General features: G+C 35.7%; 1 protein-coding gene across 2 annotated transcripts in view; it reads left to right on the plus strand.

Moving 5' to 3' along the window:
- LOC148173157 (alkaline phosphatase-like) overlaps window positions 1-15,855 on the plus strand; it is a 71,309-nt gene extending 55,454 nt beyond the window's left edge. For both annotated transcript variants that reach the window (XM_088039532.1, XM_088039531.1), the window contains exons 5-9: window positions 1,643-1,821; window positions 8,005-8,212; window positions 10,159-10,299; window positions 13,745-13,939; window positions 15,086-15,855. In XM_088039532.1, coding sequence (XP_087895658.1) covers window positions 1,643-1,821; window positions 8,005-8,212; window positions 10,159-10,299; window positions 13,745-13,939; window positions 15,086-15,585 — 1,223 coding nt within the window. In that variant the 3' untranslated portion in view covers window positions 15,586-15,855. The remainder of the gene's footprint in view (window positions 1-1,642; window positions 1,822-8,004; window positions 8,213-10,158; window positions 10,300-13,744; window positions 13,940-15,085) is intronic.
- The last annotated feature ends 6,405 nt before the right edge of the window (window positions 15,856-22,260 follow it).

The raw sequence follows: 22,260 nt of genomic DNA on the forward strand, positions 1-22,260 counted from the left end.
ATGAGCCTTCCACAACTTCCATTTCAATTAATTGTTCTCTGAGGGGCGGCGCCCACACAATACCCAAGTGTTAATGATTAGTCTTCATTATCAAGATTTATGGCAATATTCACAACACACGGAAAAACGCAATTCCTGCAAAACAAAGTCAGCATGTCTGCGGCGCCGCCAACATCTTGGGATGCAAGTGGAGGCAAATAAACCGGAATTTATACCTGGAGCCGCCGTGTGTTGATGACAGTTAAATTTTGCTCCACTGAAATGTTTATGCGGTGTTTCGCTATTTGTCGCGGACCGTCTTATCGATCGCACTGTGTACATATTTTCATCAAAACAAATTAAACAAAAAGTTTAGCTTTGTCTAGCTTATAATCCCTGTCGCAAGTTTTCTATTTAATGTCGAATTTAAAACGTGCTAGCTCCCTATTGTCCTGATAGCGGGAAACTTGGAGGAGCTTAAACCGATTAAGCCTCGTCAGAATGGAGAACAAGGGCAAAAAATTAACGATCTCGAACGGCAAAGTTTATCTAAAAATGGACACGGCCGCAGTGAAAACTTCATGAATCTTTGACTTTCTCGACAAAACTAATAAGATAAAATGGCAAACAAAGCAAAGAAAGTCTTCATGGAAATATTATTTAAGCTCGAACAAGACAAAAGGACTTGGAAGTTTGCCAACGTGTAAGCGACTGACCTTCAGTGGAGTAGACAGAGAAAACTGATTAGAAACGAGAAAAATTATTCGCGTCCAAGAATTTGTCATTCCGAACAAGTAGCTTTCAGCGAAAAGAATATCAACCCCGAGGGAAAAGTATTTAGCTCGTTGAAACTGCGGAAGACGGATCATAATGAGTTTAAACAAATTTAATACAGACGGTGAGTCGGAATTCGCATTTTGGGATTGTTATAATAAGGGAGCAAAAATGTTGCCGTTACATCGTCTAATTGCCCCATCAAGTTGTTTAATTAAAGTTGAGAGCGAGATTCTTACTTTCGTTGTTTATAAATTCGACTTCGATTTGTTCTCTCTGGTAGGATTTTCGCGACAGCTAAGAGCGTGTATAAATCTTCTCCACTTTAAAATATTGTCTGCGAAACCGCAAAATCTGAACAGTGGCAGCTTTTGTAAAATTTTAAAGTGGAAGCATTATCCTAATGAGAATTCCTTTAAGCGAGACGGCCGTCAATGAATGCACCATTTTGAAAGCATGACTAAAAACTAAGGTAACACTTTTTGCTTTTCCGTTTCATTTCTGCTCCTTCTGGAAGTAATCTGCAGGATAACGATCGCCCATTAGTTCATATCCACGGGGAACGTATTTGAATTCCAATTTATGCTTTATTTTTTCTTTCGCACATAAAAGAGAGATTGAGTTTTTCTGATGTTTAAAGAAGAATAATTACGTCGACTGAGGGTCTCGAATGAAAATTTCACGTGTTTGATCAGAAAACACGGCGGTTCCATGTGGAGGTAGAATAACACTGTAAACGTGAAGAGGTAAAAGAGAAGGATCGAAATAAAATTAGTGACGTTGAATTAGTAGAGCTTTGTTGTTCCCTGCCGAATAATTTTTCTCTTCGAATTCCACCAACCTAATCCCGCGTTCGTGTTTCGGCTTCTCTTATTTTTGGCTTTTCCAGGGAAATCGACGGGAATAGTGACAAACACAAGAATAACTCATGCCACACCCGCAGCATTGTACGGCCATTCTCCGTCACGCTACTGGGAAGACGATTCCAAAGTTCCTCCTGCTTCCCGGAAATCCTGCAAGGATTTGGCTCGCCAGCTCATCGAAAACGATCCTGGACGCAATATCAACGTAAGTACCGATCCGCTAATTCATTCGCCTCACTTTCCACACAGCTTCGTCTGTTCCTGACTTGATTTAACTGATTAATTTCTAGTCATTAGGGGATGAACGACGTTTGATCTACAATTAGTTCTAACTACTAACACGCATTAGCGAATAGCAGCTAACCATTTCACGACGATGTAGTAATTAAATACTGGATAATGTGACGTAATTATTATTGACACAGGCGGATTTATGATGACGTTTCTAAATGACGAACAGGAGATGCTCAAGTTGTAGGAAATGCACAGACATTTTCTGCAGCCTATCAAGAAATGTAATCCGAATTTTTTTTTCAGTTAATTTTAACTAAACTTTAGTTCCTTCGAAAACTGTAAACTGTAAATTTTCGTCAGAATGCTTTAGTTTGTGAGAGTTAAAATTTTGCATTTTTGCATGCTTAGACTAAAAAAATTAATTCTAGAAATTTTTACAAGCCCATTGTAAAAATTATATTAATGGAATTTAGTAGCCTCAAAGAAAATTCGTCGAAATCTGTATTTTGGGTTGCTTTCTATTTCTTGTATGTTTTTTGAAATGACTCAAAATCAAAAAAAGCACAGAATTTGGAAATTGCATCACTAATTAGCACAGAATTAGAATAAAATTATGGCATATTAATTAATCTGTTTTGCGATGTATGATGCTGAAACTTGACGCTCATTTTTGTTTTTGAAATAAAATTTTTTTCAAAGAAAAAAAAAGCACAGAATTTAAAAATTGCAGCACAAATTAGCACAGAATTAGCACAAAATTATAAGACCAATTTGATCAATTTTTGCGACAGCGTCAAGTTTGAGTATCATTTTTGTTTTGGTAATAACTCAAAAACAAAAAAAAAAGCACAGAATTTAATAATTGTAGCACAGATTAGCACAGAATTATCATAAAATTATGACATATGTTTAACATTTTTTTGCGATGATTCTCAAGCTTGACGCACTTGCCAGCAAAACATATTTTATGGCGGAAATTTGTTATTGGCATTACTTGACACTGCGTACTTTAAAATGGCGGTCGAACAAATTTATAGAAGCCAAAGTGAGAAAAAATTGTACTGACTAAACTAGAAGTTTGCTAGCAATGTTTCCTCTAGAGGCAAAAATTCGGTCATTAAGCTTTAGTTTGACATTAAATTTGACAAATAAAAAGTGTCATATTTTTAGAAAGATTAAAATTTTTCATTTAGCTGCTATTTTATATTAAGAAGCACAATTTGGAAAAAAATAGTTTTTTTTAACTATAATAAAGTTATCTTTAAACGCGTTTTTCTCAAAACTACATTTTTCAAATTTGCTACAATTCGATCGTCTTGAAGTATTTTTTTGATTTATTTTGTATATCTTTTTCTGTACGATGAACCTCCAGTTTTTTGATTGTATAAAAAATGTAATTTTGGCGAGCCAAAAATCATAAAATTTTCGAGCAAAATTTGACTTTTTTTTTCAAAAATCCGCCATTTTATCAAATTTCAAAATTTTTCTACTATTGAGGTTCATTCCACGAGAAATATCTTTTAGTTAATTAATCTTTTTATTTTTTTTATTTCAACAATGGTGAAGGCAGCAATCACTGCAGCCAGCAGTGGAGGGCCTTTTTTTTCTAGTGGCTTGGTAGACACTTAATAATTTGGGCAGAATTAAATATTTTTATCAGAAAATTTGAAGTTTTTTTCATTATTTATGTAAAAATGTATCCTCTAAATTTGAAAACATTTCTTGCAGTAGTTTTCTTAAAAAAAATCCGAAAAATTACCTTTTTTTAAGGAGGTCACAGTGGTTGCCCCTAAAAATTTCAAGAATTTATTTTTTTAGTTTATGAAGAAATTGCAACACTCTGTATATTTGAAACTAAGGTATTCTTTTCTTTTTTAAAATATTTTTTATTAAGATACCGATTTTTTGTTAAAATTGCACACTTCACCTTGTATAAAATAATCAGATTATTTTCTGCGGAATTCCTTTCTCATTTTTCTCCACACAATGCACGCAACAATGCAATTTAACTAAACTAAATTTTAATTACATATAACTTCTCAATTGGGGATTTAGAGTGAATTCGTTTTGAAATTACTGCTATTTACTGAAACGTTATCATCTTTCTTTCATTGGAAGCTATTTGAGCCATTCCATACTCAATTCAAAATCTCGCTTTATTACTGAACATTCTGAATATTTACGCTATCATCAAATTTGGTCCAATTCGACGTAAAATCTTGATTATTGCATTTTCGACTACGAAGGCGCAACACACGTATCTAATATTTCTACAATATAGTGCTGCATCTTTCATTTCTCTATCCTACACCAAAAAATAGAATTATTATTAAATGTAATAAATTTTATATGAAGTTACAATCTAAAAGGAGTGCATCTGCTCTGCAGTTTCTGAGAAGTTCGAAATATCAAACGAGTTCAAAGAAACATGAATCAAAAAATTTTCATTCTTGACAGAGCAAAATTTCTGTGCATCTCTGAATTCATGCTTGGTTAAAAATACATTGCTTCTTTTCCGTGAATCTTTTCATCGAAAAATTAAAAATAGAGCGTGTTAAAATGGCGGAGGCGCCGGGAAAATAAAAGGATCGGGCTTATGTACATTTGGCGTGCGCTAGAAGTGCCTCGGAGCCCGTCATTAATTACTAGATCTGGCACAATATTCCACGTTTTAAATTGGTTACGCTTTATGCTCTCTTTAATCATTACATTACAAAGAAACGGACTTTCAGGTTCTTCATTAAAATACCAGAAAATCCCATAATACTTTATTATTCTTTTGTGGCTGCGTTGAAAACACTGTGTCTTTTTAGTGGCCTTATTATAAACAAAATGTAGTTTCAAAGGAAATGTAGACTAAAACTTATGAATGCTTTGCAGAGGAAACAATTATTTCTGACTTTGATGTTAGATACCTCTCCATTTAAATCTGCGCGTGGAAAACAATTTTAGGAGCTGTCGCGTTCGTGACATCAATCCTATCTCAACATAAGCAATAGGGACCTGTCACTGTAATCTGATGTTGGCAAAGTACTAATTATTACCGGCTAAGTGATTATTCACAGGTGCTGTTGGTAATCTTGATTACAAAATGGCCAACAGAGAGGAGGCCCATTAATTGTCATCTTGAATTTAAATTCGCCCCAAAGCAAGCTCGTTTTTTCTTTGATGAAATTTAATAATTCATAAGTGAACTCAATATCACTTGACCACATGTGAGTTTCATTCAAAAGAATGGAACGACGAATTGTGCGGAACACTGAACAGATGGTGCGTGAATTTATATTAAAGAAGCAGGGTGATAAATAATAAATAAAGAAACATCCAATAAACGGTGCGGTTTTTTTGCTTGTTAGTTTAATTGCATTATTTAATGGAAATGTGGTGATTGTTCCGTCGAATTATGCATTCAACCATGAATGTATCAAAATGTGACAAACCATCGATCAGAGCATTGTGATTAAAATTTCCCGATACCGCCGACAATTTATTATCGAAATTAACCGCCATTCAGTATTCATCAAACTTCCATAAACTCGTTTCTATTCTATATTTCATTAAGACACAAACAGGAATTTTTTCGTTTGACCAAGCACGAATTTTATTGTTTACAAAACCTGAAATGTCGGGAATGCGGTCTCTGTCCATCTCGATGAATAATGATCACAGAGGGTAATTGTGTGGCTTAAATTTTCAAAATAATGCTGATACTACTGATGATTAATTATTTATGGAGTCTGTAGAGATTGAACCTAAACAGAAGCAGTGTGCATTAAAACATCCCAAACTTTTCGACTGAAGGACGAAAAGGGTAATAAGAGAAGACTCGTTAATCTTAATTTTCTTAGAAGCCATGTGAACATCGTCATTTTGCCGAAACTACAATTTGTTAATTTCATTAAGAGGTAAATTAATTGCTTAATGAAATTAGTGAAATGGTGGAGGCGCTGGGTACGAAAATTCCAACCTGATCGAGTTAAGAGACTTGCAGGTGCTTAGAATAGACTTTTTACTGAAGATGAATTACTGCTTAAAATTTTACGTTAAAATTGTGGAATAGTAAATTTCCTAGCATCGCCGCTGATTGAGTTAACGAGGTTGCAGGTGCTCAAAGTTTCAGAATAAAACTTTCTTCTCTGAGATAATCAATTTTAATCCATCCACGCCAAAAGTTTAAAAATTCAATTTTCATAACTCATTGGTACGAGCGGGTCAGTGCGCTCATCAATACTTTACGCCAATAATCCCTGTTACGGTTCTGGAAAACTCAATAAACCTAATGGGTATATACACAAGAGTGCTCTATTGATATCGGTGGAGCAACTACAGGACATAAATTGTAAAACTCTTAGCGTTGAAATGGGAAATTTTCAAGTTAGACAAGAAGAAAAGTGAGTTTTTTTTAATCATACAATTTATTACATTGTCAACCTGCCTGGATGTAATAATTGAAATCTGCCAGTCTCATCAGCGTGGATCGTTTATCGATAAATCGCTACATCCTTATTGCAGTTTAATAGTTGTTCGCCACCAAGTTACGAAATTCAATTTTCCGGACAATTATTTGCGAAAGTAAGTGAAGTGGAACGTCCAACTACCCCAAGTTGGTAATTTCAAAAATTTGAAACTTTCTAATTACATCACAAAGTTGAAGTTTCCCATATTTTTCTCGTTAGAAGTCTTGATTAGGGTAGTAAAATCAACATATTACCAACTTTTGTAGCAAACAATTACTTAGTTACTGTTTACGATTATAACCCTCATCTTAACTCAAAGCGTTATTTAAAAACAAAAATAAAATCTCCGGAAGACTTTTGTTCTCTGAGATAAAGAGCAGCAATTTTATCTAACAGACAAGAAGTAAATTGTTTTCTCTAACAAAAAACGTCTTTTGAAGCAAGTGAAGCGGAAGTGACGTAAGCAGTCTTGTAACATAACTTCTGACGCGATTTTTCAGCCCCTGACGTGAACGCGCATAATTGAGGCGGATTTTTATAGTTTGTAACGTGAAAAATGGAAATTTATCCATGTTGCAGCATCGATAAAGAAAACGAGCTTATGAAGTTACAAATTTCCGCTTATCTATGCACCGCCAAAAGCGCTGATTTACGAATTTTCGTGCAACTTCGTGCGTTGGATTTTTATGTGGGAATAGATTTCAGCGCTTTTTGTAATTCTAATCACTGTTTCCTGAGGTCCGGAAAGCGTTTCCAGGTATCCCTCCGAACTTTATGCTGATGGATTAAACGACAAAAATTGATTGATTATGTAAGTTGGATGTTATTACCCGAAAAAATGTTTCCAAGGGAAATTGTGCGCCAACGCTATAAAACGGCAACAAAATTTTAGGTGCTTGTAAAAATAGCAAAATATTTTTATGATAGTAATAAATTGCGTCACAGTTGATTGTCTGTTTGTCGAGTTAATGGACCATTTATTTAACCCCAAAACGAGGAATTATCAAGCCGAAAAAACCGTCATCAGGCTAAAAGGCGCAAATGAGTTTCCGCATTTTTGTCACATTATTCTGTACGGAAAAATTCGAGTTTTAGCTTCTTTGTAGGGAATTTGATGGGAGTTGGTAAGTCGTAATGGCGGAATGATTTCTGATAGAACAGTTTTGTGTGGAAGTTGAGCCCAAAAGTGCCAACTATAAAAGATGTAGTATAAATACTTCCCAAATGGAAAATCGATATAGATTAGGTACTAAAACACACAATAGTTTCGTGGCGAAGTGAGTAAACTGAGCGAAATGCGCGGAAATTATCCCTCGAAAATGAGCTTTTTGTGTCATATGTAAATTTCTACACAATTTATGAAATCGTGTAAATAGTGTAGTCCCGCTTCCATTACGAGTAATTTAAAATCCGTTTTTCTTTTCCTGAGTAAGTTTGCTCATCACGCAATTCTAAAGAAGCCGTTCGACAAAACAGAGCAAACGAACACCAGCGCCAAAAACATCAAAAATAATAACTTCTCGTTAAAGTGCACCGACTCAGACTTAATTAAAATCAGCCATGTTCTGTTTAATTATTTGCCAACAGATAACAGCGTCAGATTTCCTTCAAGCAAGAAGAAAAAAAAAACCGAACGAAAAAATATAATTATTCCCCAAATCCCTTCTTGTTTTTAATTAATTTGGCACCGCTTTCAGGTCCTGCTTGGGGGTGGTCGCCGGCATTGGTTGCCCAAAGTTGCCCACGACCCAGAACAAACTAAAGAAGAAGGTCGGCGCCTCGACGGACGTAATCTCATCGATGACTGGGCTCGAGATAAGAAAAAGCGTGGACTCAAAGCCGAATACGTCTGGAATAAAGGACAGCTTGATAAAATTAACCCCAATCAAGTCGACTACTTGCTGGGTGAGTTGGGAGTCCTTTTAGGTTTTGTCATTTCTTGATGAAGTAGAGGACTGACGCGAGCTTTGTAGCCAAATATCTTTGAAATACAAAAAGAGAACTTTGGACTTTGTCGAAGTGGTAAAAAAAGTTGGCAACGCTGCGACGAGTTTTTATTACCATTATTTCACTTGTACCTTACTGAAAATACATCCATAGATCCGGTTTTATCGCGACGGTATTTTTCAGAAATGTGTGGAGAGTTTCCAGGTTATGGAGCAACTTTGTCGTGTTTACATATTGGAGCTTTTATTACACTAGTGATAGCTTCAAAACACACGATTTATCAATTCTCACGTTATTGAATATCGAACAAAGCATCGTTAGCCTGTTTTACCTGAATTTAGTTTGATAATTTCAACGAAATTGGATCGTGTTCAATATAGAAACGTGTTAAAAGTTACAAACAGGCGAAAACTAAAAGACACACAATTTGCTTTGTTATCAAACCGGAAACTATTTATTAACTAATTCAATTAATAAATCTATTTAGTACGGCAACTGTGTGAAATTACGGCTGTTTTGAAAACACTCACTGCGTAGGTTATTGGTTTGGAAAATTAAAAAACAATTCAACTTTATTTGAACCGCAACTGCATTAAAATTATCTTGTTGCAACACAATACATTAATTTCATTAAACCGTAAATTGTTAATAAAATTAGTAAAAAGGTGGAGGCGCCGGGCAGCAAAATTGCAGCGTCAAACGACGTTTAGTTAACGAGGTTGTAGATGCTTGTATAAAACTTTTTATGTAAAACGAATCATCTTCCAACCATCCATGTTAAAAGTAATAAAATTATATCACAACTTTGGTGGTGAAGACGCAAAAATTCCTCAAATTTTTCCGAATATAATTTGGTGTGCTACAATACCAATTATACAAGTTTAATTAGGTAAATTTCTAGTTTAGTTTACTCTGTGGGAATTCAACTGCAAGTTGAAGAACCGAGCATGCAATTGTGTTTTATTACGTATATGCACAGTATTTCTGTACAGTGCAATTTCCGTCACTAGTTTTGTAAGTTTTGAAAACCAGTTCAAATAAAATGCTGACAGGAAACCAAGCAGATTTCAAATTAGATCTCATCTTTGTGCACTTAGCTCCACATATTATGTTCTAACGTCTAGTTACGAGTTAAATCATGTAAAGTTTGAATCAAGTTTTATTCAATCTGCAAAGTTGCCCTTACAACAGACGTAATAGGAATTCAGCTTCTATGCATTTGTCACAGAGAAGCTTAAAACACACAATTTGTTATTTTTAGAATATGATTCGTGCAATTTCTCATTGAAAACTTGGTTATTTTGCAAAATGCGCTCGCATGGTTTTTAATTAAAATTCTATGAACCAGATGTTTGGAATATTCATGCGAGCATTTGCAGTTAAAGACCGTATAGATACTTTTTATTTAATTTATCATCAATCAGATTTTTATTGAAAAATTTTCGTCATTGAAATTGCATCCTTTTAAATTTTCATTTGCACAAATATTTGTGAGAGATAAAAGCAAAACTGCGCACACAAAAAGCGCTTTTGCTAAAAAACCTTTGCAACAATTGCGGCATCAAGCGCCGGTGATTAAACGAAAAAACTATAAAAAGTGTATGTCGACAGGATTATTAAAAATAATAACACTCTTATTGTAAAAAATCTCACGTGTGGAAATCGCTTGAAACGTACGAAGTATTTGCAAAATTTGTTAAGAAAATTCCGGCGAAAATTCTCCGTTTTAATACCCATTCCAGAACAAACAAGCTCTTCAGATATGTATGGAGCGTCACGCGTTGCTGAAGGATCCTCTTAAATTTTGTAAATAAATTCTGATGTTAAAATAACTCGACAAAGCTTGGATACTTTTATAGCTCGCGGCTATGTCGTAATGGAATTACTGAAAACAATTTTTGCAGGTCTTTTCGCTTATTCTCATATGGACTTCGAAGCCGACAGAGACGCGGGTCCTTCAGGAGATCCTTCCTTGGCTGACATGACCCGGTCCGCGCTCTCTATTCTCTTGAAGAATCCCAAGGGATTCTTCCTGTTTGTTGAAGGTGAGTTGCGTAATTTGCATAGTGTTATTTCAGTGTTAACTTAAATTGCGGTGTTCGTTAAACTTTCACAGACAATGCAAACAGAGCGTATATTTACGATCCAGGATTGGTTAACAGGATTATATTTCGTGCATCAAAAATTAATGTGGATGAGATCCTTTATTAGATGTTTTAATAGAGTGCTGCTTATAACAAAGGTTTGCGAAGTTGTAATTTAAATACCTGCTGGGTCTTGTTGTTGCAAATTCCTGGAGTGCTTCAGATAGCGTTCTGTTATTACGAAAACTCGACTTTGGCGCTGTTATAAAAAGCGTAATTTATTGCCAATTAGCTCTTATTTTAATACATGCTTATCGGAATTAAATTAATTTCTCATTAGTGCGCTAGTTGCTCAATTCTCGTTCGCGTTTCAATCGTTTTGAAGAGCGCTCATTCCTGACTTGAAGACAAAGTATTTATAACTAAATTTTAATAACTTTTTTTGGCAAATTATACACTTTTACGATCGAAAGGGCTCGCTCATCACAATAGACCTTTAATACAGCTTTGTGAAAATGTCTTCATTTAACGTCAAAGATCCAATTTGTTTCTATTGTCCGGTGTCTCCATCTTTTCGTTTCTCATCGTTTCCTTTTAAAGGAATTCAATTTTCAATTGTACAGATATATTACGAGCTTGCCATTGATAGGAATCGAATGAAACGTCTGCTAAACACGGAACTAATTTATTATATTAGAACTCTTTTGAACACGAGTCGTGCAACACAAAGGGCACACCTACGTAAATTAAGTGTAAATTAAATGGCGACGGGATAAAAGCAATTCTAGTGTTAATAAGCTTGCAAGTCTAGTTCAATGTTAATCATAGAGGTTCCCGGAGCTCTGGAAAAACTCCGGTGTTGCATTGAATGCCAACACCTATGCGCTAACAATACAATTTCTGGAAACTAACTAAACTGAAACCATGAATTTTCCTTAGAGCTCAAACATTAACTTGGTAATGACATGTCCAGTTCACGACCGGTCTATTTATTTAGCAAACTGTCACAATAGTTCATTGTTTACACTAAATTATTGTCCAATAGTTAGAGCAGTGATTATTAGTTTGCATAGAAACTGAATGCGACAATGTTAACCCTTTGTAGTAATTACCCCTGTCTAATTATGCGTTCAATGTGGTATGAGAATTTCATCGGAATGTAAGGTTCACTCATTGGAAAGGCTACGAATGTGTGCTGGAAACTTTCCTCGGAAAACTATTCGGGTAACTAGGACTGGGAATTGGAGATTAACTTGAAAAATACAGAAATGAACGCGCCAATACGGGAGATGTGATTTAAGTCCTTCAAACTTTTGAAATACTGTTCTTTATAGAGAGTCAAAGAGCAGACGTTCGGGATTAATCAAAAATATTCCGCCACAAAGGCCTTTGGTAATGAAAAAATGGTGGAGGCGCTGGGATAAAATCGAAGAATTTTTCGGCATTATTTTCCGAGTAAACAGACCTTGTTGGCTCAACCGCCGCTGACATCGCTTATTACTGTAAATAATTTGCCAAACAACGCCATTATTGTAACGCCATTACTGCAACTACATAAATTACAGTTTCATGCTAAGACGTCTAGTTTAACGCTCTCGTGAATAATCGTTAGTGCCAACTTGTCCTGCATTATAATGAGAGGTATTTCAGGCAACACATCGGCAATTCATGTATGTTCGCTTCAAGTCCCAATTTATTAGCTCGGATATTATTCAGATTACTAAGACAAATGGATTGTCGGATTGGAGAAAAATGACGGTCCCTCGTTCGCGTCAAAGAAAACTGCTCGTGGCGTGAAAAATCGATTTGGTGAGGTCTTCAGTAATTGTTTATAGAAATCCTCAATTATGAATGTCGTTGAAAAAACAATCTAACTAGCTTAAGGATAAACCGAGCAATGTAAGCTCTTCGTCAATAAATTTGGTTTACGAGTTTACAGCGGATTTGGGATTCAATAAAATCACGAAACAATAATGTGCACAGTGGAAACAAGCGATTACTGCCTGATTATTGAAAGAATTTACATTTAATGGGAATTTTCGGGGACAGATAAATCTATAATGGGATCTACATAATTGGCTTAAGTCTTTCTGTATTAAAATCGAAAGTTGAAACAAGCGTAATTTTACGACCGTGTTATTTAGTCTTTTACTTGTCCATTGTTCGGTTAATAAACCTTCACTGTAGCATCGTTTCGGAGGAGCTTTTGTGTGCGGATTTACGCATAATTTCCGCAAGCAACAAACGCCTTATTGATGTCTTTTGTCCATAGACCGATGTTATTATCTGGATTTCCGAAGCATTAAGAACATAGTTTCGGGAATGGATGGCAATTAAAAGTGACACTGATGAAATTATCCGCACGAAACACAATTCTGTCTTTATTTATTCCTGACAGTGAGGCATTTGAGTGGACGCCGGCGTCGCTTGCTCATATTTTAAATTGTTATTATAATGTGGAAACACCTGCTGCTGGAATACATCCCCATAGCGGGAATTATTGATCTTACGATAGAACGGCCATGTTTTGCCGGATTTTACAGGAAACCAAATGTACCAACCAACAAAACTTTACTTTTCAAAGCTTGTAATGAATTAACTGTGATCCCAAACGGGTTCATTATTTTTTTAAATAGACGCGTTTGATGTTTGTATTCGTTGAAACGTTATGAAATACACAAATAGAATTTTTTATCGGTGTTACATAAAACCTCTTACTTGGCTTTTTTATAACTGCCTCTACTAAAAGTTTAATTACTCTCCTTCCGACAAAGCAAGTCTCGAATACCAAACGAAGTAAAAAATATAATTTCTCCGACTCGTCATTTCCAGCCATTTACATAAATATCACGATTTTTTTGGAGCCGTTTCTCATCTGTGAGCAATCTTCAAAACAATAACTCACGTACAGTAATAAAACTTGGCGAATTCTAATCGAAACGAATAAAAAAATTCGGCTCCAACGACATAATTATGTAAATGCAGAATTCAATTCATGAACGGCACTTTAATCTACTTTCAAAGTTTCTGAAGTGGAAGGACTTACGACCCTGCTTGGCCAAAATTCAATATTAACATCACGACGGAATGTCAATGGCTTGTGACTTGTACTGACACGAATTTAAAAAGCGTGGGCGGAAAAGGAGCTTTTCTATTATTAAAACATTTCGTATCAAGATTGATTGACACCTCGTATCGTAAAAGCGGTTTACATCTCGTTTTCAACAATGACTAATGCACAGAGTAATCTGATAATATCGGCCCCCACAGTAAACAGCTGTAGTTGCTTGTTTGCTTTTACAAGCAAAGTGATTGGTTCTGGTCCACATAGTTCAGTGTAATTACTAGTATTCGTGTGCGCCTATAATGATGCATTTTGAATTTTCAATGTTTTTGTAATTTCCAGGAGGCCGAATCGATCATGCTCACCATTACAACAACGCTTATCGAGCTCTGGATGAAACCCTTGCGATGGAAACGGCGCTTCTCGCAGCTCTCGCCCTTATAAATCCAACGGAGACGTTAATAGTTGTAACTTCGGATCACTCCCACGTTCTAACAATGGGAGGACAAGCGACGCCACGGGGACATCCCATTCTCGGTAAATGCTTTCTTTTAATGCTCGCGAATATTCAAGTTAAATAACGAGGGAAAAATTGGAATCAAAGTTATATCTCGCAGTTATTGTTGAAAGGAAACCTCTCACGTCTCACCACAGTAAATCAGTAGTAGACGTCAAGCTCTTAATATTTTTTCGCGGCATTTCTTTAGCACTGCCAGCCAATTTGAAGACGCCGCAAAAACAAACTTGAAAGCTGTCAACAAAAATCTCCGCAAATTCTTCACGTGCTATGACCTATCGAATCCACAAACAATGTTAACTCGAGGAAATAAAGTGATTTCTCTTGTTCGTTCGTTCACATTAATAAATTAATATTTTTTGTTCGCGAAAAAAGTAATTGATTACCTCACTTACTCGGAATTTATCTCTTCTCTGAAACTAATGAAAACCGACAGAAAGATACACATCCATTTTTACTAAAACAAAATAAAGCGTGATCACTTCTGATCGGTAATTCTTTACGTGTCAAAATTATGTTGCCCCGACTCGACTTTTTTCGTGCTAATAGGAAATGTTGGTTCGTTCCAAAGTTGGGAACTCCGAGACGAAGCACGCCAAACATCAAGAAAAAGAATCCGCAATGAGTTATTCCAAGACAAGTTGGTCTTTTTCGAGTAAAGTGCTTTGCTAGATGCAGCATAAATTTACAAATTTAAATCTGACGATCTCGGTTGACTTTTTCAATAACGCTGCAGACACAAATTCCGGGTGCTTTGTTCCGGGTATTGGATTTAAAAAAGAGAAGATATGTTTCTTTCAGCTGAAATATGCTTTGCTGCTTGTGCGGATTGTTGTTTATGTAAACATGCCTCAGAAGTGGCAACGGCCGACAAAGCAGCGAGCTTTGCCTCTGTACTTTGAAGATAAAATTATTTAGCCTATAATACAATAGATTTTGCAAGACGCTAGGATCTAATTTTAAGATATTTGTCCTGAGGTACGCTGAAAATATTGAATAAATAAAGGCCTGGGATTCGTTGTTGACCGAAGATGGAATTTATCGATCTGGTATAATCCGTTTAAGTGAGGCTTTATCATGTTTCGAATGGATCAGCTAAGCCGATTAAACAATTAATTCAAACTGAAACAATATTGATGCGGTGTATGAAACAATCATTTTTTCAGGTCCTGATAGCAAGGTGTCTGATATCGACGGCCAGCCATACACCACCATCCTATACGGCAACGGCCCCGGCTACGCCACCCCCCGTATCGTCCCCATGAACACAACCACCGTTTCTGATGACCGTAACCAAGTCCACGGTTCTGCCGTCCCCCGCCAATGGGCCACCCACGGCGGCGAAGATGTCCCCGTTTATGCTCTGGGTCCTCTCGCAACCACCCTCTTCACTGGAACTTTCGACCAGAGTTATATTCCCCACGCTGTCGCTTATAGCGCTTGTCTGGGCGAGCACCGCCTCCGGTGCCAAGGCATCGACAACTACACCGTCCCTCAGGTGGCGGCATGTGTCGCCCCCGAAGTCTCCAGCGTTGCAGCCGCCGGATCTCCGGTGGTGGTCGCCAGCAGCGTGATGGCTGACGACGGCCAGAGAGTTAAGAGTGCGGCGGGGGCGGCGGTTGGGGCGCTGTGGTTAACGGTGGGCGTGGGATTTGCGGTTACGTAATCGTAGAGTGTGTTACAAGAGAAATTGTAAATATTGTGTCATATTGCGAGTGGTTTGGAAATGGTGTAAAGTGTACAGTAAATTGAATTGACCAATGACTGAAGTTGTTGAAGCACGTTTTGGACATTGTGCACGTCTTGTCACCCTGTAATTAGACGATCTAGCTAGGGGGAGGAGCTGGTCGTTTAACTGTTTTATCATCCACGGTTAAATGTTTATTTCAAATTGTATATTTGCATTAAGAAATAATAAAAGTATTATACGTATTAATCGCCCAATTATTTACCGAAACCTAAGCCTAATGGAAATATTTGTAATTTTATTAATACAATTATTTATTTATTAATTTAACGATATTAATATTTATGTAATAATTTTTGTCATGAGTAAAATAATTTTGACGTCAATTATTAGCATCAAATTTCATTTATAACACACCAAAATATTATGAAACATTTAAATTTATTCTGCGCTGTTTTAAATAAAGTAAACAACTAGACTATATGGAATAAATCAACTTCAAAAAGACATCAAAAATTGTAATTTGTTGTTCCTGTTTAAAACTTTTCTCATAACAAGCTCCGAAATGGACATCACAAATCCCTTTTTACTATTTAATTGAAAGATGCAGCACCATATGAAATGAGTTTGCTAACTCAGTTGCCTGTTTAATTATTTTATCATATTCAACCCCATATTGTTTGAAACTACCCAACATTTGTCTAGCGGTTTCAACAAAGCAGATCTAATAGACAGTCGTGAAAGAAAAGTGTGGGACGTAAAATTTTACACTGAAACATCCGTGTCCAAAACTGATTAAGCATTTAGCACCAAGTGGTCATTATTTGTTTTATTACACAATCTCATGTACTTTATGAAATACAACTTTACGACACAGTTTTATATCTCATAACTCAACTTGTATAAACTACATGAAGTAATGATTTCCCGATAAATTCCTCGACAATTTTGTGTATGGAAGTTTTAAGTACCAAGTTTTCCATTGGCGTTATTCCCACAGGTTCAACTTTAGTTTTTGGACACGTTATTCGACGTTTACATTTTTTAAAGTGTTGAAATATCCGATCCCAGGAAAGTATCAAGTTTTCCGGTTTTTGTACGTAGAGTTCCATATAAATTATTAAGTTTCATTCACTCAAATTCGGTAACGTCCCTCGGGATTAGAGAACCCCGATCGAAATCGTGGATCCAAACTTGTAACTCCTGAAGGAGCATCGGCCATCCAAAGTCAGTGGTAAATAAAATACTTTGTGGCCGAGGGAATTCTGCAGACTTTTAATTGTTGCAAAATTATGTTGACAAAATGTGGTTAAAATCATTAGTTAAAGCTCCAAAATCGGATTTTTAAACTCTCCCTCTTGGAGAGAGTTCCTTTCATGCAAAGAGGTGATGTAAAGTTTAATTTAAATGGAGTTAGCACAAACAATAAAGTGGGGTCGATAATGAAGCTTTATCTTCCGGTTTAGCCCGGATTATTACCGGTGTCAAAAATAATTTCTTAAGAAATTAACCGTGCTTTTCTGAAGCACGACCTCTTAAATTTAAAAAGTTAGCGGCGATTCACAGCAACACAAAAGATATTACTTTAATTCTCACAACGTGTCAACTTCACTGTTTAACAGTCATAAAAGGAAGTTTAGATTAAACGGAACTCTCCGAAATACAAAAATGTAGGTCAGCTCAAGAAAAGTTGAAGTTTTGATCGAAATTGTTTTGGTATATTTGTAGAGTTCTTTTAATTGGTGCTAATTTGTCTACTGTTTTGTGTCAGCCAGGTTCGAACAGAAGTACAAGATCAAGATTCCGTCGCACATAGTTAACAAAAACTCATTAAATGAAGTTTTGGGAGAATTTGCGAAGTTCTTGGATGTTCGGCGAATTATTACTCTCCGATTTTAATTTCAAACACTAATTTAATATTTGCGCCATTTCATATCCAGGATTTTAAAAAATGTAAGTAACTAAGGCGACGACAATTAAATTTTAATCAGATAAATGGAATTTTCTGTTTCAAAGCTCCTTCAGTTTCTGAAAGAAAAAAAATGATTAATAGTAAAAACAGGCAGATTCTGAAGTATTTCAAACGTAGAAACTTTGTTTTTAACGGAATAAATCACTTTTTGATGTGGCGAACTAAAAATAATATTATATTTCTATACAGAGAAGCTTCAGTAGGATTTAGACTGAAATAAAATTAATGTTTTACCTGAATGCATTTTCACTCGCAACACGTTCAGCGCAGTCTTCTTGAATTTTAATCCCATCAAAAATATTTCCATAAAATGTGTCGAATAAAAATCTCTAGATTGATTGCCAACTCGTGAATCCTGAAAGCCTGAAATACTCTGTACACACGATTAAATTTGCATTTTTTTATTTTGAACTAATTAACATTCTGTTAAATCTCCCGGTGCTCGATACTACAAAATTGGTGACCACTTTAGTGGCTTCAGTGTGATCACTAATGGTTGAATTGTTGAAACGAACTAAACCTATTTCCTGAAAAATATGTGGGTTTTGTTTTCGCTAGTGTTTTTCAGTTCTAAAAGTCTTTCTTCGGCAAAACAGTTTTTTTGTTGTTATTTTAACACGCTTGACATCGGAATCCTGTATAACAAGCATATCAATGTTCTTTGAAAAACCGCGACAGAACCCGGCGACGTAGACCATTTTATTTCATCAGTCAAAGGAAAATTACAACTGAAAGCTCTGTTATTTTGCAAGAAAATATCTGTGGTCCCAGCAAAACGTGTGGTTTCACTGTGTCAGCAATCCATTGAACAAATTATTGTTTGTTATTAAAGGGAAATGCAATTTGATAGCACAGAGCGTGAACGTGGCGAAACTGAAATAATTACAAATATTGATTTTAATCCGGTTTTATAATATTGTAGGGAAACTAATTAGTTTTCAGCAAAAAGGTGACATTTAACTGGAAAACAGCGACTGATGATCCGTCTTGAAACTTTATTTAACTATTCGCTTCAAGTTTCACGTTGACAAAGCTCTTATTTGTGTTGGAGCTTTCTAGGATATCATCTTTCGTGATACCTCGACACTAACGATTTCTAATTTGGTCTGATGAGAACTTAATCTGACTAATGAAATTAAAGTTGCAACAGCGTGAAAGTTACGTTTTTCAGTTGACAAAGTGCCGAGTGGAAATTTGTCATTTATTTCATCAAAACACGTATTTCTTGAAGATGTTTGAAAAGTGGGTTTACAACGTGGCAATAAACAAGAGCCACCCAAAATTTGCATGGAAATTTGTACTTTATGTACTACAAAGATTTAAATTTAGTTTTTCTTCAGGGAAAATGTCTTTTCAGTTCTGTGGAACTTAATTGAAGTTTCAAAGCACAGATCGAGACTGCATTTGCATGGTTCGATTCTGACTTTGACCACCTCAAGCAGTAAGTTTCAAGTGCTATTTGATGCAGTTTATTCCCACATCGCTTTAAGACGTACCTTGCATTCGCGTGGGAATGCAGGAAAGTTTATGCTTGATCCAGTACGATTAAACACTCCAATATTGAGAGGTTAATCTCTTGAAATTTCGCATATCTACCGATTATTTCCCAGAGGTTCCTGCGACCAATTAAGCGTGATGTGGGTCAGGATAATTCTTATTTTATACGATCATGAAAAGTGGATTATTACTAAACCTAGAATAAAAAAACCTGCGGGGGTTAATTGGGTCGATGCTTGTTTTCTATGATAAAAAGAAAATGGTTCAACCGTTGGTTGAGCGCGGCCATTATGGCTTTTCTGACTAACATTAGGAAAACGTGGCTTGCATAGCTGCATTTACGATCTTCCAATACATTAACGCCATCCCAACTCACCCGAATTTTATACGTTTAATGGCGTCACTCGGTTAATTCAGAGGAAAAATCATTACGAAGCCGCTACGTGCAGAAAATATATGGATCTATGCATCACTATTTCCATTGTCACGCAATATGCGAAAAAAACTTTCCATGAGACAGATACAAATTTTCCAATTAACACAGAAATTTTTCCTTGTCTTCTTGCATATGCCTCCACATTTCACAGCCATCAAACACACCTTTACATCAGCAGCAACAATTCCCAATTACGTTGGTTGAACACGGAATACACTTCCCACATTTTGCTTAATAATTCCGGCAGCTTTTACTAAAATTGGCCCGGCAACATTGGTGACCCCGTGAAATGTTTATAAACCGTGACCGTGGAAATATCTTTTCGCCCTGTTAAAATTTTACAATAAGAAATCGGTGAAGCAAAATCAAACGGTCTTCCCTTCTTTAAAAGGGTGCGCGATTCCAGGACATTTTAAACCGGAAAGCAAACGCATTAAGGTGGTCCGGTTTCCATTTCGGTACAATGCTGCCGCGATCAATCGACTGGATTTGTCATTCTGGCCATGTCGAGTGCAGACAACTTTCCGCTCTGGAACCACTTTATGGAAATGTCATCTTCAGAAGTACCTGCGCGGCTTATTGCTTTTATTAAATTTTACAACGGCAGGATTGTTGTCTTTTACGTGCACTCGGTTGTGTTATCATCATTATTATTACAGTAGCTCTAGAAACTGAGCCATAAATTAATACAGATCAGACGCGTTTTAGTTGTAATGAGAATTTTCAATTATGCATCTGTTTTAATGTAATTGGAATATTTCATTAATGAGTTACTAATTTGGGCCTCGAATTGCATGATTTCGGTAAATATTCACGAATAATTTACAAATTTAGGTAATATACATAGCTTATATGAAATCACAGAAAAATTGAGCCGGCGCATCCACCATTTTTAAAATAAAATAAAATTTATTGTGACTGCTGTAACTGCAAAAATGTATAAATAATCCATTTCCACATTAATTTGTAAATATAAAACATTAATCCAGAAATCAAAACTAACGATAACAGTGCAAATAATCGCAATTTTTTTAAAATCCGATTCGTACCGATTTTAATTACATTCGAAACAAAAATATCTGTTAATAGCCTTCGTTATTTTATTTCAACTAAATATGTTGTGTTCGTTTTTTATTCTACAAAATAAGACGAGCAAACATATTGAAAGATTAAAAACAGCTCATTTATTATTCACTCGTTTCAGCACCGCCACAACAGATTACAAACGTATTTCAGATTTCAGAGCCAAATGTTAAAAACGACAGAATTCAAAGTACATACATTTAATTACGACAGTCGTGAAAAAATAATAAATCCTACGGGAATTTGAACAAATCGTCGTATTAATTAGATCCTTGCGGAAATGCTTTAGGTTTGGTATTCTCGATTGGTTTGTGGAAAACGGAAACGGTGAAAATACAGCAGAAAAGAATTAATAAGTGGAGACAATCCCGCAAAAATCTGTCGTTTATTTGAAGCGTGAAACGTGCGGAAGACCAGATAGCAATCTTTCGTTTTCTTGGATTCTGTCTCACTCGAGAGCGTCATAGGCGTTGGCACTTTAAGAGACATTTATTTGTAACCTTGCAGTAAACACTGCCGAAAAAGTCGAAGGGAATTTTGGGATTAGCTCGAGGGTCATTGGAGTTAAATACTTCAAAGAACACGAGTCTTGGATGTAACGAGGGAACAATGACAGTGTAATCCGGCAGTTCCGAATTTCATCGAAAAACTAACTCCGTGAATGATTAAAAAGTAATCACAATTTGTAGTTTTGAAATTGAGGTATTCATATTTGCGGGTGCAAACAATGAGTATTTCGTTATAAACTGGTAAACTCAACGCTTGTGTCAATATTAATAATACAAAACATGCAAATTTTAATAATGCAACAAAATGTACAATTTGCACAGCAGGATTTCCATAAAAAAGTGAACACTGTTAAAAATTAAATGAAAACAATGCACAGATATATCAGCGCGGTAACTTTTCCATTGGCGGTAATTCATTAATACGTGCATTTATGGAATTAGTGTCACCTCAACCGAGCTTATAAATAATACTGCAAGCGTTCAGCAAACAAACTTCACAAAATGCATTTGTACCAACAACTTTCGCAAACAAGAGTTTTCAACTTTCGTTCCGAACACTGCAATCCCTTTCAGAAGTATTTAATTTTATGAGTGGCGTCCTAACAGCAGATATATGACACTTTACAAATTATCCTCGCTTGAGTCGACAGACCACTATTAATTTCATCAACAGAAAGGAAAGGAGAAACTCCTTTTAGGATTGATGTATCGACAGGATTATAAAATATCAAAAAATTGAATCAGAAGTGATGTTAATGCCATACATTTGTCCATGACCGAGATTGAATTTTCGGGAAACTCTATAAAGACGACTTTAATGTAGCAATAAATTACACTAGTCAACGAATTTTTGAGAAAAGCTGGTTTGCTACATGAAGTCCGAATTTAAAAAAAAAATGAAATTTTTGAAATTTTTTTTTAGGTTCAATTGTACAAAAATTTATTTTCTTCAGTTTTTCTTGAAGACTCGCAAAATTACGGAATAGTGATTTGGAAAGCAAATTTAATAAGGTTTCCAACGACCTAAAATCTCATCGCTAAGGTTTGTACTTCCCATGATATTTTTGAAAAATTAGTGTTATGTCTCAAAAAAAAAACTTTTTTTTGGGAATTTTCATATGCCATTTTCCATATAACTCAAGAATTATTTTATTGAT

The sequence above is a fragment of the Gnatocerus cornutus genome, chromosome 6, assembly GCF_029298725.1.
Source record: "Gnatocerus cornutus isolate USDA-ARS CGAHR chromosome 6, icGnaCorn1.1, whole genome shotgun sequence".
Classification (NCBI taxonomy): Eukaryota; Metazoa; Arthropoda; class Insecta; order Coleoptera; family Tenebrionidae; genus Gnatocerus; species Gnatocerus cornutus.